At 35.9% G+C, this 15,056-nt stretch overlaps 1 protein-coding gene across 1 annotated transcript in view; it reads right to left on the reverse strand.

Annotated features, from left to right (window-relative positions):
- Positions 1 to 3,671: 3,671 nt before the first annotated feature.
- The window catches only part of LOC111145711 (suppressor of cancer cell invasion), a 147,868-nt gene continuing 136,483 nt past the window's right edge, over positions 3,672 to 15,056 (reverse strand). The window contains exon 18 of the mRNA XM_022500860.1: positions 3,672 to 4,861. Coding sequence (XP_022356568.1) covers positions 4,715 to 4,861 — 147 coding nt within the window. The 3' untranslated portion in view covers positions 3,672 to 4,714. The remainder of the gene's footprint in view (positions 4,862 to 15,056) is intronic.

A 15,056-nucleotide genomic window follows, 5' to 3' on the forward strand; every position in this document is an offset into this window, starting at 1 on the left:
GACATGGCAACTACCAACAGATTTCTCTATTTAATGGACATTTTCCTATCTGTTTTGAAATGTGATCAAAGTAACTTTGTCCACAGCCCCTTAGTTCTCAGTATAAATACTACTCAATACTACTACTCAACTAAGGGTCAAGAAAATAAAGGACTAACAGACCTTAAGAACCTGCTGGTGTCCCAGTCTCACACACTAAGGGTTTTCAGGCTTATATCACTAATTTCTCGTCCATTTACTTGGAAATTGGCAGATGATTTTAAAGCTAAGAATATCCTGCTTTCTGTTAATATTTTCACATCCTAATTCCAACTCCAAATTAGCCAATTTTTCCCAAACACAAGCCCCTCAGAATAGAGGCTCATGAATGAGACACAGCCACAACCTAATTACAGCTGCACGGCCAATGCCGCCATGATGTCCTCACAGAACTCAAATAAATTCAGCCCACAATAGGTATGGGTATATAATATACACATACTGCATACCAATATGTTTACAAATATGTACATATTTACAAAAGAAGTATACACAGAGATTGCATTTAGCATCACAAAAATATACACATGCGATCACAAATAAAATAAGATTTTCAAATAAATAAGGTCAACAAAAGAGCCCTCCGTGTAAATACCCTTTATACTCTCCAAACACACACAGGAACACATACATCTAAAATATCACCGGAGATTCATACCATTCATATTCATATCAGATCTCTTTACTCACTTAGGGTAGGGAGGTGGTTCTGAATCATTGGCAGTAGCCACAATTGCTGACCCTTGGCACCTTACTCTATTTCCAGTCCAGATTGTTCTCTATATATCAGGCTGATTACAAGACTTCATGGATAACTAAGTACAAGATCTTTCAACTGAGTCCAAACCCCTTTTAAGAGACAGAAAGTTACGAAGTCACACAGGTCAGAGATTAAACTTGGGAGAAGAATGCTAAAGAAAGCACCACAAATTGACATATAAATCAGATTGGATGCTTTTCTGTTTTCCTCAATGGAATTCAGTACAACTGCCACCTAATCTATTTCAGCGAATTCTATTACAAGAAGAAATAAAGAGCAGTAGCCACAAGTAAAGAAAAAATAAACCCAGTTCCTGTATCAGGAAAATTTCAGTCATGACTAGATTGCACTTTGCTTTTATAATTTCAAAACACTTCAACTTGGTAAAAATATAAAGGGTACAATAAATTCTCTGTGCTTTGAGGGGTTTTGAGAGCACCACTTCCTAAGAGGAAAACACACACACATATACAAAAAATATATCCTGGCTGGAATAAAGGTTAAATTGTCTGACTCGGGGATTTCTTAAAATTAATAAATAAAAATTTGCTGGGCTGACTGATTTCCTGGTTTCAATATTTGATCTACTTTAAAAATACCCTAACCTTTTGTGCCAAAATAGAAATCTCTAATTATTTCTTTCCTGTTCATTATAGAAAGCAACCTGAGCTACCAGAAAGACTGGGCTGAGGTTAGGAGATGTGAGTTTTAGTTCTAGCTCTGCCACTATGAATAAATGTAGTGTTTTGGGGTCTGAGCTTTCTCTTCTGAGAAACAGGGAAAATAGTTGCTTTACCAAATTCAGAAATACACGGGTGAACAAAGAGAAAATAATTCCATTGTGCTTAACAGTGTTTTGTGTGTAAGGGACTTCTTGCAATCCTATACCTTGTTCTGTTTGCAGTGATTCTTAAGGGAGGCGAGAGACTGTATCAGAATCTCCAGGGGGAGGTTGTGCAATTTGAAAACAAATAAGTGCTTTTCCCCGTTGCTTTGCTTTGTTTTTAGTTCCAATGTTTAAATTTCTATGAATTCTAAAATTAAATAAATAAGGGGCTTAATATTTTTACATATATAAAGAAGAGTGGTATGCACTGAAAAAAGAGATTCTTTGCTAATACCCATGAGTGATTGTCCTTTTACATGTCTTCGTTCTTGCTTAAAGTAATGTCTTAAAATGTAGAAACTTGGTGATGAATACAAGATAGTTCATTAAATGCTACACATGCTTAAAATTTTCATAACAAAAAGTAAAAAAAAAAAAAGAAAAGAAAGAAACATGAAGTGTTTGCACAAATGTAGTCTTCTTAGTAAGGCCTACCCTGATCACTCACTTACACACTGTTCTTCACCCCAAAACAATGAAAACATTTCCCTTACCATGTTCTAAACTTTCTTCATACAACTTACAACTCTCTAACATAAATTTTCTTATTATGCTTATGGCCTGACTCCTCCTACTAAAATATAAACTTCATAAAGACAAGGATTTTTACATCTGATTCATTTGCTTTCCCAATGCCTGGAACAAAATCTGGAGTATAGTTGTTCAGTGCGCATTCTGAAGGCATGAATGAAACAATGGTTTGGAATTTTCTAGCACAGTTTTCCTTTCTTAAAGATTCAAGATCGCTTTGGCTCACTTTAGATTTTTAACTACCAATAAGTAATTATACTACTATCAGCTCAGGGAACAATGTCATCATCTAAACCCTCCTTGTGATTTCTAAGACCCCTTGTTCTTGTACAAACACGTTTCTAATCACAAAAGCTCGAATTTCTTCACCTGATTAGCTTCTAAATAACTGAGACTCCGATATATTTGTGGACAAAAACAAATTAAATATGACTTAGAAAAGAAAACGTCTATGCTAAACTCAGGGGAACTGGTTTTCCAGGTGGCAGGGGGTGGGAAATTAAGATTGCAATTATAGAACCATACAATTGGACAGGATCTTGGGCTAATGCCTTCATTCTACAGATGAGAATATAATAAAACAGAAACATGAAGACACTTGTCAAAGGGCATAAAGCTAGTTACCAAGAAAGGCAGAATTACAACTCAGGTCTCCTAGTTCTCAGACCAGTGTTCTTTATGCTAAACAGGTGAGAATAAAGCTCAGGAAGATAAATATTATTTTAAGCATCAGGGGAGAGGAAAATACGTGAGGTCAGGTACATTACTGGCAGAGAAATTCAAGGGGACTGAAACAAGAGGTCAGCCTACTGCTGTAACCCTGGTGAACGCGGTTATGAAAGGAAAGCCATTAAGTTTATAAAGATATCAAAAAAAAGAAAAGCAGTCTTTATCTGATAAAGAAAAACCCATCAGGCAAAAAAAAATCTCTCTCCAGGACAAGTCTTAAAAAGCTTTCTGAAATAATGTTTAAAAGAACAAACAAAAACAATGAAGAAATGAATGAATGAAATGCCACGAAGTCCCCTAAATCCAAGAACAGTAATTTCAAGACTTCAGATGAAAAATCAGCAAATTGGAACAGGTATATGAATAACTTAGACCCAAATAATACCCTCTGCCCGAAATGAAAACCAAAGTAAAAATGTTACAGTAAAATTTCCCTATGGACACAGGAAAGAGGCACCAAAAGCAATCACCTTATTTCCCCTGGGACCGCCAGAGGTAGAATGTGAGCCTGTACAGAGTATTAGGTAGAAGGGCTTTTGGTTCATAGATTTCTGAACTTGAATGCCTTGGAGTCTAAAGAAGAGGGAAAAACCCAAAGCATCATAACAAATGCTTATGAAATTATGAAGCGGATGACAGAGAAGAAAAACACAAAAAAACTTTGTATTATATACGGAGTCCTATTTAAAATAATAAAAAAAAAAACTTGTGCATGAATATAAAATGTTAAATATAAGGAGTTAAAAAAAATCTTATTTCCAAATTGTCAATGTAAAAGTTACTTCCATTTTAGGTTAAATAACAATTCAGTTACCCCTGACTAAAATTAATAACATCTCTGACTTTGACATCTCATAAACGTGAACTAGACAAAAAGATGATAACCTCTGTACTATATGCCACAGCCTTCAAGCTGGATAGTCTTCAAACTTGGTATCATGAATTAAGAGTTTAAATAGAATTCCTTGTGGAAACATTGTATTATGAAAGCAACAATCTGATTTTTTGACCGAAATACTTAAAAGTCTTTTTTTTTTCATTTCCAGCATTCAGATTATAAAGAAAGCAAATTATGCCAGCATATCTCATGATAACACAGGGCTCACACATTCCAAGTGGTATTTATCATCTTAAGACTTCAATTAAAGATTTAACTTTCAAATGCAAACCAATCCTATACATTTTCTGAAATTATGACAGTATTTAATGAGTTAAATGATTTTAAAAAATGTCTTGATTATGCTTCAAAGGATCACACATTTGTCTACCTACTAAGCTGGAATGAAAAGAAATATTATGGAAAGCCTGTTCTTGATTTTTAATAGTCCATGCTGGCTAGTTTCATCTTTGTGAACAATGATAAATTTTCTAAATCCACACATTTTTTTTTAAATCCACACATTTAAGGTCCAAGTATAAGAGCTGGATTTTCCTCATTATATAAAAATAAATGATTTACTCTTCTGAGGGTGAGAACAGTGACTATTTGTGTGTAGGGACAGATGCTGGAGGTAAGTAGCCATACCTCAAAACCAAAAAGTAAAAATTCCAAGATTAATTGAGTTTTTTAAAAGACTTGAAAGACTGTATTTTAAAACAGTTACCCTAAAAGTTTGAACAATTTTTTCAGTTTGTTTTTAAAATGGTGGCCTTAAATTAAAAAATTAAAACTAAGTAACACCACTATGTGTCTTGGTCATCACATTAGAAAACTGCACCATGTAAAATCTGTGGCAAATGAAAAATTGTTTCAACAAGAGGATTTTGTTTTAATAGTCATCTATGGTACTCTCGAGGAACACGTTTCGAACATCCAGAATGGATGCTAATTCCAGAATGTGCTTCTGGAGATGAGGGTTCTCCACTGTTTCATCCCTTGGCAGTTGTGGATATGATTCTGGATAGTTTCGTGTTTCCTGGTAGGCAAAGGAGAGAAAAGTCAACTTTTATAGTTTAATGAAAGAAATTATATACAACATTAATAATATTACTGTTAACATTAACAATAGTAGGAATAACTTAATATGTATTTCTCTGCATATTAGTATGACTCTTAATAGCAGTATACTTGTTGAACATAGGAAATTACTGACATTTAACTACTTTGACCTTAAAAAATTCCAGTTTCACATGGTTCAACCTAATATATTCACTCAGTGAGTCATTTTACAAGTATTTATTGGGTCTTACCATTTTTGAGTACTCTGCTATACTGTAGAAATCATACAATTCCAACTTCTTAGGGGAAAAGTCCTAGCATATGTGTAAATTCAACAAGTATTTGCTAAATGAATGAATAAATACATGTTGCAGCAGAAATTAAAAAAGAGGGAAGACGGGGCTGCCTGTGTGGCTCAGTTGGTTGAGCAACTGCCTTCAGCTCAGGTCATGATCCTGGAGTTCCGGGATTAAGTCCCAAGTCAGGCTCCCTGTTTAGCAGGGAGTCTGCTTTACCCTCTGACCCTCCCCCACTCAAGCTCTCTCTCTCAAATAAATAAATAAAATCTTTAAAAAAATCTTATTAAAAAAATGAGAGGAAAGATATGAGAAGCACTGAAAAAGTCAAATTAATGAGCCTTGGGTGGGGTGCCTGATTGGCTCAGTCAGTTAAGCAACCGCCTTTGGCTCAGGTCATGATTTCCAGGTCCTGGGATTGAGTCCTCTTCGGGATCCCTGCTCAGTGGGGAGTCTGCTTCTCCCTCCCTCTTGCTCTCTCTCTCTCCCTCTACCCCTCTCCACTGCTCATCCTCTCTCTCTCTCTAATAAACAAAATATTTTTAAAAATTAATGAGCCTGGGCAATTAATTATAGGATGAGAGGTTTCAAAGATGACTGTAAGATTTTAGGAACAAATGACATAAGAAAAGTTCTGGGAGCCATTTGAGAGAAGAAGAGAAGTAAAAGAAGAAAATATTTTGAGAGAGTATAAAGCTTTAGGTTTTAGGTATATTTTATCTGAAGTAATACTGTAATACAAACAGAACTGCCCCTCTAAAGGAATTTGAGAATTCAGGTCTATCTCAGAAGACAGGTCTAGGCAGTATATGTAAAGATGGATATAATATGCATGGAGAGAAATATTAAAGTTGAGAAAATGGCTAAGATTTCTAAGAATATTAGCAGAATGAAAAAAGAGTCCCGAAGAAGAAGAAGAAGAAGAAGAAGAAGAAGAAGAAGAAGAAGAAGAAGAAGAAGAAGAAGAAGAAGAAATATCAGAAAGGGGAAAAAACAAACAAACAAACAAATTCAAACCCAGAAGAGGAATAGTAAAGGAAAAAGGGGAAAAAAACTGTAATTACCCAGAAGCAGAAGAAAGAGACCATTTCAAAGATCAGGTATTCTCACTTGGAAATTCTTCTTTATTTGATAATTTTTTTAAAAAGATTTTATTTTATTTATTTAAAAGACAGAGACAGAGAGAGCACAAGTAGACAAAGTGGCAGGCAGAGGGAGAGGGAGAAGAAGACTCCCCGCTGAGCAGGGTGCCCCAGGTGGGGCTCAATCCCAGGACCCTGGGATCATGACCTGAGCCAAAGGCAGCCACTTAACCGACTGAGCCACCCAGGCGCCTCTTTTTTTTCCTTTAAGATTTTATTTATTTGAGAGGGAGAGAAAGCACGAGCAGGGGAGGGGCAGAGGGAGAGAGAGAGAGAAGCAGACTCCCTGTTGAGCAAGGAACCTGATGCGGGGCTCAATTCCAGGATCCCAGGATCATGACCTGAGCCAAAGGCAGCCGCTTAACTGACTGAGCCACCCAGGTGCCCCTTGGTAATTTCAATAGACTAAATTTTGCCACTCATTTAAAATTTCCTTGATAAATAAGTTAATACTTTCCTATGCATCTCACATGACAGTTCATATATTCAAATATCACTTCTACCTTTTTTCAGCCCGTAGGCATTACTCATTACAATTATAAAGATCAAATTCTTATTTTACCTCACTAAATACTATGAGGAGAGACAAAAAAGTACTGTTCAACACCCCTAACAAAAGAAAAAATCCAAAAAACAAGAACTACTGGGGGACAACTGTAAGGTGAACAATTCTCTCTGCTCACACAGGGGTGAGAGATGTTTGAGTTTTGACCAAACAATTCCTAGAGGGGAGAATATCCACCTCTTAAAAAGGGGACATATGAAAGAGACCCCAGAAAAATTATGCCTCTTAGTATTTGGCCAAAATAAACCTACATCTGTATGCTAACACTACTCTAAATCTACCTCCAAAAAGCTTAAAAACAAGCTATAAGAAGGTCAAAGGAATTTGCAAGTTGATTTAACCCCTGCTACAATAAAGTCCAATACTGGGGCGCCTGGGTGGCTCAGTGGGTTAAAGCCTCTGCCTTCGGCTCGGGTCATGATCCCGGGGTCCTGGGTTCGAGCCCTGCGTCGGGCTCTCTGCTCAGCAGGGAGCCTGCTTCCTCCTCTCTCTCTGCCTGCCTCTCTGCCTACCTGTGATCTCTGTCTGTCAAATAAATAAATAAAATCTTTCAAAAAAAAAAAAACAAATAAAATAAAGTCCAATACTCTTTAAAGAAAGACAACAAAGTACAGAATTCAACATCATAAAATTCACAATGTATATACTCTAAGAGAAAATTACTAGATATATATAAAAATTAGGAATATGAGAACCCAAACTAGTAGGAAAAGTCATAAACACAAACTTATAAATGATAGAGAATACAGCATAGTGACAAGGACTTTAGCTCTTACACATACATTCAAAAGCACAAAGGAAAACATAATTAGGAGGGAAATGGAAAATATTAAAAGAACCAAACAGATCTTCTAGAGATGAGAAAAATGAAATTCCTGAAATGAAAAACTAACTGGATAGGATTGATAGCATATTAGACACTAAGGAAGAAAACATCAGTGAACTTGAAGACACAGCAACAGAAACTGAAATGGAAAGAAAGAAAAAGACTTTTTTGGAAAAATGAAGAGCACGTGAAGTGATGTGCAAATTAACAACAGGTTGTGTAATATATACGTAACTATGTCCGAGAGAGAACTGAGGAAGGAAGAAAAATATCTGAACAAAAATGACCAAAAGTATTCCAAAATATTCCAAAATTATTCCACAGATCCAAGATGATCAATGAACTCTAATTAAAAAAAAAAAAAAAGAAAGAAAACCCTATCAAGGTACATCATAATCAAATTATAGGAACTAATAAGAAGAGAAAATCTTAAAAATATCCAGAGAAAAATGAAAAGACACATTACACATCACAATAATTGATAGAACAAGTATTCAGAAAAAGTAAAGATAGAAATGATGAACAACACCATAAGTCAAGGTGATCTAACAGACATTTATAAAACTCTTCATCTGATGGTATGACATTAGCAGCATGTATGTTTATTCCAAGTGTCTGTGTAACATTTACCAGGATAGATGACATCTGGATGATAAAACAAGTCTGAATAACTTAAAAGGACTTAAGTCATACAAGGTATATTATCTGACCACAAAGGAATTAACTTAGAAGTCAATAAGATAAAGATAACTCAGATATTTATTTTTTTATTTATTATTTTAAAAAGTATTTATTATTTGAGAGAGATAGAGAGCAGGGGGAAGGGCAGATGGAGAGGGAGAAGAGACTTTAAAGCAGATTCCGCCTTAAGCATGGAGCCCAGTGGGGGGCTTGATCTCACAACCGTAAGATTATGACCTAAGCCAAAATCAAGAGTTGGATACTCAAGAGACTGAGCCCTTCCAGGTGCCCCAATATTCAAATATTTAGCTACAAAACAACATATTCTTAAATAACTTATGGTTCAAAAAAAAATTAGAGTGAAATAAAGACTGTTTCAGAGAAATAAATAATGAAAGAATTACCATCAGATTTGCACTACAAGAAATGATAACAAATTTTATAGTAAGAAAAATGATGGCAGATGGAAAATTAAATATAGGAAGAAATAAAGAGTGCCAAAAATGGTAATTATATTTGATTTTCTCTCATTTAACATTTTAAAAAAAGATTTAGTTATTTATTTGAGATAGAGAGTGAGAGAGAGAGCAAAAGTCGGGGGATGGACAGAGGGAGACGGAGAAGCAGGCTCCCCGATGAGCAGGGAGCCAAATATGGGGGAAGGGGGGCTGGGACCTCGATCCCAGGACCCTGAGATCATGACCTGAGCTGAAGGCAGACACTTAACCAACTGAACCACCCAGCTGCCCCATCACTTAAAAAGTTTTTGAAAAGATCATTGTTTAATCCTATGCTAACCACAAAGTATCATTTAGTATATATGGATTCATAAAAGTCAAATGCACAGAGTTGGGAGGGAGAATGTGGAAGTATACTGTTATAAGACAATTATATCAAATTTGAAGTTGTATTAAAAAATAAAACAACAGAGGTAAATCAGTAGTGTTGTTAAAATTTTAAAACAAAACCTCAATTAATTCAAATGAAGATGAAAGCAACAGAGAAAGAAAAAAGGTACAAACCACAGCCAGGACAAACAGGTAACAAATAATAGAATATTTAAGTCAAACTATGTTAAAAATTACATTTAATGTAAACATTAATTAAAAACTAAAAATATCAAATGAAAGTAGACTAGCAAACTAAATAGAAGAAAAAAGCAGGACCTAACTAATGCTATTGAAAAGAAATTCACTTTAGGGGCGCCTGGGTGGCTCAGTGGGTTAAGCAACTGCCTTGGGCTCAGGTCATGATCCCAGGGTCCTGGGGTTGAGCTCTCTGCTCAGCAGGGAGTCTGCTTCTCTCTCTGCCTCTTTGCATCTCACCCACCCCACCTCCAGCCCCCCGGCTTGTGTTCTCTTTCTTGCTCACTCTCTCAAATAAATAAGTAAAATCTTGAAAAAAGAAAAGAAATCCACTTTAAGTATAAGGAGAGCCATAGGTTAAAGGTGGAAGGATGAAAACAGATTTGCCATGCAAACACAAACTAGAAGAAAACAGGTATGGTTATATTAACATCAGTCAAATAGATTGCAGATCAAGGAATATTGCCACACATAATAGACATTTCATAAATGAATGGGTAATTTCAACAAGATATAACAACCCTAAGTATGTGTGAACTCAATAACAGCTTCAAGTTGCAAAAAGGAAAAACAACTGAAATGAGAAATGAACCAATTCACAATTATAATTTTAGGTTGACTTATTTTATTTTATTTTTTTTTATTTATTTAATTTTATTTATTTATTTATTTATTTGACTTATAGAGATCACAAGTAGGCAGAGAGGCAGGCAGAGAGAGAGAGGAGGAAGCAGGCTCCCCGCCGAGCAGAGAGCTGGATTCGGGGATCGATCCCAGGACCCTGGGATCATGACCTGAGCTGAAGGCAAAGGCTTTTAACCCACTGAGCCACCCAGGCACCCCTATAATTATAGGTATAGACAGTCCTCTGTCAGGGGTAGAACAAGCAGACAGAAAATCAGTAAGAATACAGAAGACTTAAACAACACTGTTCAAGAGCACCTGAGTGGCTCAGCCATTTAAGCATCTGTCTTAGGCTAAGGTCCTGGAATCAAGCCCCATATTGCGTTCCCTGTTGGTGGAAAGCCTGCTTCTCTCTCTCCCTTTGCCTGCCACTCCCCCTGTTTGTGCCCTCTCTCTCTCTCACTGTTAAATAAACAAAATCTTAAAAAAAAAAAAAAAGAACACTTTAAAATAGTTCAGTAACAAATTGAACAAACTGACATTTATACATAAATCCATTTTTTTATTTTTTAAACAAAGAGAAAGGAGAGAGCATGAGGTTGGGGAGGAGAAGAGGGAAAATCTTAAGTAAATTTCAAATTATTTAAATCACAACTAAGGCAGTGCTTAAAAGTGCTTATGTTAGAAGAGAAAAAAGATTTTAGGTCTAAGCTTTAAAATTTAGAAATTTTTTAAAAAAGCAAATTAAAATCAAAGAACAGTTGACTCTTCAACAATGCAGGGAGAGGGGTTTGGAGTGTCGACCCCAGCACAGGTGAAAACCCATATATAATTTTATGGGGCGCCTGGCTGGCTCAGTCAGTGGACCATGCAATTCTTGATCTTGGGGCTGTAATCTCTATACGTGTTGAATGTGCAGATTACTTAAAAATAAAATCTTTAAAAAAATCCATATATAACTTTAGACTCCCCAAAATTAACTAAGAGCTTACTATTGACTGGAAAGCATTACTGATAACATAAAGAGCCAATTAACATATATTTTATATGTATTTGTATTATGTACTATAGTCTTACAATAAAGTAAACTAGAGAAAAGCAAATGTTAAGAAAATCAACAGGAAGAGAATATACATTTATAGTACTATACTATATAAAAAAAATTCACAGGTAAGTAGACCTCCATGTTCAAACGTGTGTTATTTAAAAGTAAACTGTAGGGGCACCTGGGTTGCTCAGTGGGTTGGGGCCTCTACCTTCAGCTCAGGTCGAGATCCCAGGGTTCTGGGATCGAGCCCCACATCGGGCTCTCTGCTCAGCAGGAAGCCTGCTTCCCCCCTCTCTATCTGCCTGCCTCTTTGCCTACCTGTGATCTCTGTCAAATAAATGGATAAATCTTTAAAAAAAATAAATAAAAATAAAAATAAAAGTAAACTGTAATTAAAAAGAAGAAAAACAATAAAGTATATATGGAAATAGATTATAAAAAGATGCATAGCAGTAAAAAAAAAAAGTCAATGAACGCAAAATGTTTATTTAGAAAGATCACTAGGATTAACAAACTTTTACCTAGACTGAAAAAGAAAAAACAAGACAGAAAATATTACCAATATGAGGATGAAAGATCACTAGAGAGCCTATACGGATTAAAAGGATAATGGGATATCATGAACAATGCTTTGCAATAAATTAGACAAATGAAATTGTAAGGTGAATGATCAAAATTAAGAAACAGAAAACATTAAAAGCCTTTAAAATTGAATTCAAAATTTTAAAACTTCCAAAAAGGAAAACTCCAGATCCAGATGGCTTCACTAGTGAATGCTATCAACCTTTCAAGGAAGAAATAATACGAATCCTAAAGAAACTTTAAGAATTAGAAAAGAATGAAACACACCTCAACTCAATTTATGAAGTCAGCAATACTCTGATAACAAAACCACACAAAGACATTATGAGAATAGAAAATTAAATCCCTTGGGGTGCCTGGGTGGCTCAGTGGGTTAAGTGTCTGCCTTCGGCTCAGGTCATGAACCCAGGGTCCTCTAAACCTGAAATACTCTGGAATAAACTTATTAAGATACACCTATAAGATGAGACTCACAAAACACTGCTGAGAGAAACTGAAGACCTAAATAAATGGGGAAATAAACCACAGTCATTGATTAACTCAATCTTATTAAAATATAATTCTCAGGGCACCTGGGTGGCTCAGTGGGTTAAGCCTCTGCCTTCGGCTCAGGTCATGATCTCAAGGTCCTGGGATCGAGCCCCACATCGGGCTCTCTGCTCGGCGGGGAGCCTGCTTCCCCCCCACCGCCCCCACCTGCCTCTCTGCCTACTTGTGATCTCTCTCTGTCAAATAAATGAATAAAATCTTAACCAAAAAAAAAAAAAAGTATATATATATATATATATATATATAAAATTCTCCACAGATTGGTTACATAGATTAAATGCAATCCCAATCAAAATGCGAAGCTGCTGCTAAATTTCACACAGAAAGGACCTAGAATAACTAAAACACTTAAATTTTAGGGGGACTCACACTACAGGATATTAAGACTTACTATAAAACTGGAATAATTAATTTTTTAAAAACCTGGAATAATCAAGGCAGTAGTGTGTTGTAGAAAAATGCCACTTATCAATGGAACAGAATTTAGAGTCTAGAAATATCTCTATACATATATGGTTGACAGATTTTCAAAATTGTTACAAAAGTAATTCAATGAGAAAAGGATAACCATTTCAATGATACATTTTTGGATAAAACACAAACCACAAAACAAAAAAATTGGTTAGTTGGAACTTCATCCAAAATTTAAAAGCCATTGTTAAGAAAAGTCACTATTAAAGAAAAAAGCCACAGAATGCAAAAAATATATAGCTGAGAAGCACATGAAAAGATGTCTAACATCACATCATTCAGTGAAATGCAAATTGAAACTACAATGAGATACCACTTTAAATTCACAACGATGGGGGCATCTGGTAGCTCAGCCAGTTGGACATCTGCTTTTGGCTTGGGTTGTGATCCCAGGGTCCTGGGATTGAGCCCCATGTTGGGTTCCCTGCTCAGCAAGGAGTCTGGTTCTCCCTCTGCCCCTCCCCCTGCTCATGCTCATTCTCCCTCTTAAATAAATAAATGAAATCTTAAAAAAAATATTCACGAAGATGGTTGAAATTTAAAACACCAAATGTTGGCAAGGATACAGAGAAACTTTGATACACTGTTGCTGGAAACATAAAATGGTACAACAAATACTCTGAGAAAACTCTGGCAGTTTCTTTTTTGTTTTTTAATATTTTATTTATTTATTTGATAGACAGAGATCACAAGTAGGCAGAGAGGCAGGCAGAGAGAGGGGGAAGCAGGCTTCCTGGTGAGCAGAGAGCCCAATGTGGGGCTCGATCCCAGGACACTGGGATCATGACCTGAGCCGAAGGCAGAAGCTTTAACCCACTGAGCCACCCAGGCACCCCATTCTGGCAGTTTCTAATAAAACTAAACACATACCTACCCTATGACCAAGAAAAACATATGTCTGAACAGACTTGTACAAGAATGTTCACAGCCACTTTATTTACAGCAGTCAAAAATTTAAAACTGCCCAGGAGTTCATCAAAAGGAGAAGACCTAAATAAACTGTGATATATTCAGTCAATGGACTACTACTTACTATTATTCAGTAATAATGAGGAATGAGCTACTTCTATATGAAACATGGATGAATCTCAGAACAACATGCTTAGTCAAAGAAGCTTTACACAAAGGAGTACATATTGTATAATTCAAGTTCATGAATAGGTAAAACTAAGCTATAGTGAAAATAATAAAAATAGCATTACCTCTGGGGTAATGGGTACTGGACTGACTGGAAAAGGGTGTAGAGAGAATTTTTTGGAATGATGTTATGTTGTATAACCTGATTGGTTTGAGTTACACAGGTGTATGTATTTGTCAAAACTCACCTAATGGCGCATGTTAGTTTCATGCAATTTACTGTACATGAACTTACATTTTAAAAAGTGTGTTGTGTGTGTGTGTAGTTATTTTTATGTATAATGAAGTGTTGAGGGGTAAAATCTATTGATATCTACCATTTATTTCAAAATGCATCACAAAATGAAATAAACTGTCGAATGGAAAGAGGAATGGGTAAATGGACAAACATACCAAAGCAAATATATCAAAATATTAGCTGCAGAATCTAGCTAGTGTATATATGGATATTCACTGTACAATTCTTTCATATTTAAAGTTACCATAATAAAATGGAAAAAAGTCTTTTTTTTTTTTTTTTTAGATTTTATTTATTTATTTGACAGACAGAGATCACAAGTAGGCAGAGAGGCAGACAGATAGAGAGAGAGGTGGAAGCAGGCTCCCCGCAGAGGAGAGAGCCTGATGTGGGGCTCAATCCCAGGACACCGGGATCATGACCTGAGCCGAAGGCAGAGGCTTTAACCCACTGAGCCACCCAGGCGCCCCCAAAAGTCTTATTTTTAAACTAAAAGTTGCAAGAGACTTAAAAATGTTCAGGCATGTGGGTGCCTGGGTGGCTTAGTCAGTTACGCATTCAATTCTTGGTTTCCACTCAGGTCATGATCTCAGGGCCGTGAGACCAAGCCCTGCATCAGGCTCCACATTCAATGCAGAGTCTCCTGGAGATTCTCTCTCCTTCTGTTTCCCTCTCCTCCTCTCCCCATTCACACACACACTCTCTCTCAAATAAATAAATGAAATCTTTAAAAAATGCTCAGGCATATTTGAAAAAGAACCAAATGTTACTTATAGAAATGAAAAATGTATGGCTAAAATTTTTAAAACTTCAACAGTGGTGCGTAGTTATATGAATTCACAGAAAAAAAAATCACTTAAAAGAAAAATAGACAAAAGATTTGAACACACTCTTCACAAAGAGGAACACAGAATAAGACATGAAAAAT

The sequence above is a fragment of the Enhydra lutris genome, unplaced genomic scaffold (assembly GCF_002288905.1).
Source record: "Enhydra lutris kenyoni isolate GAN:26980312 unplaced genomic scaffold, ASM228890v2 scaffoldscaffold13, whole genome shotgun sequence".
Classification (NCBI taxonomy): Eukaryota; Metazoa; Chordata; class Mammalia; order Carnivora; family Mustelidae; genus Enhydra; species Enhydra lutris.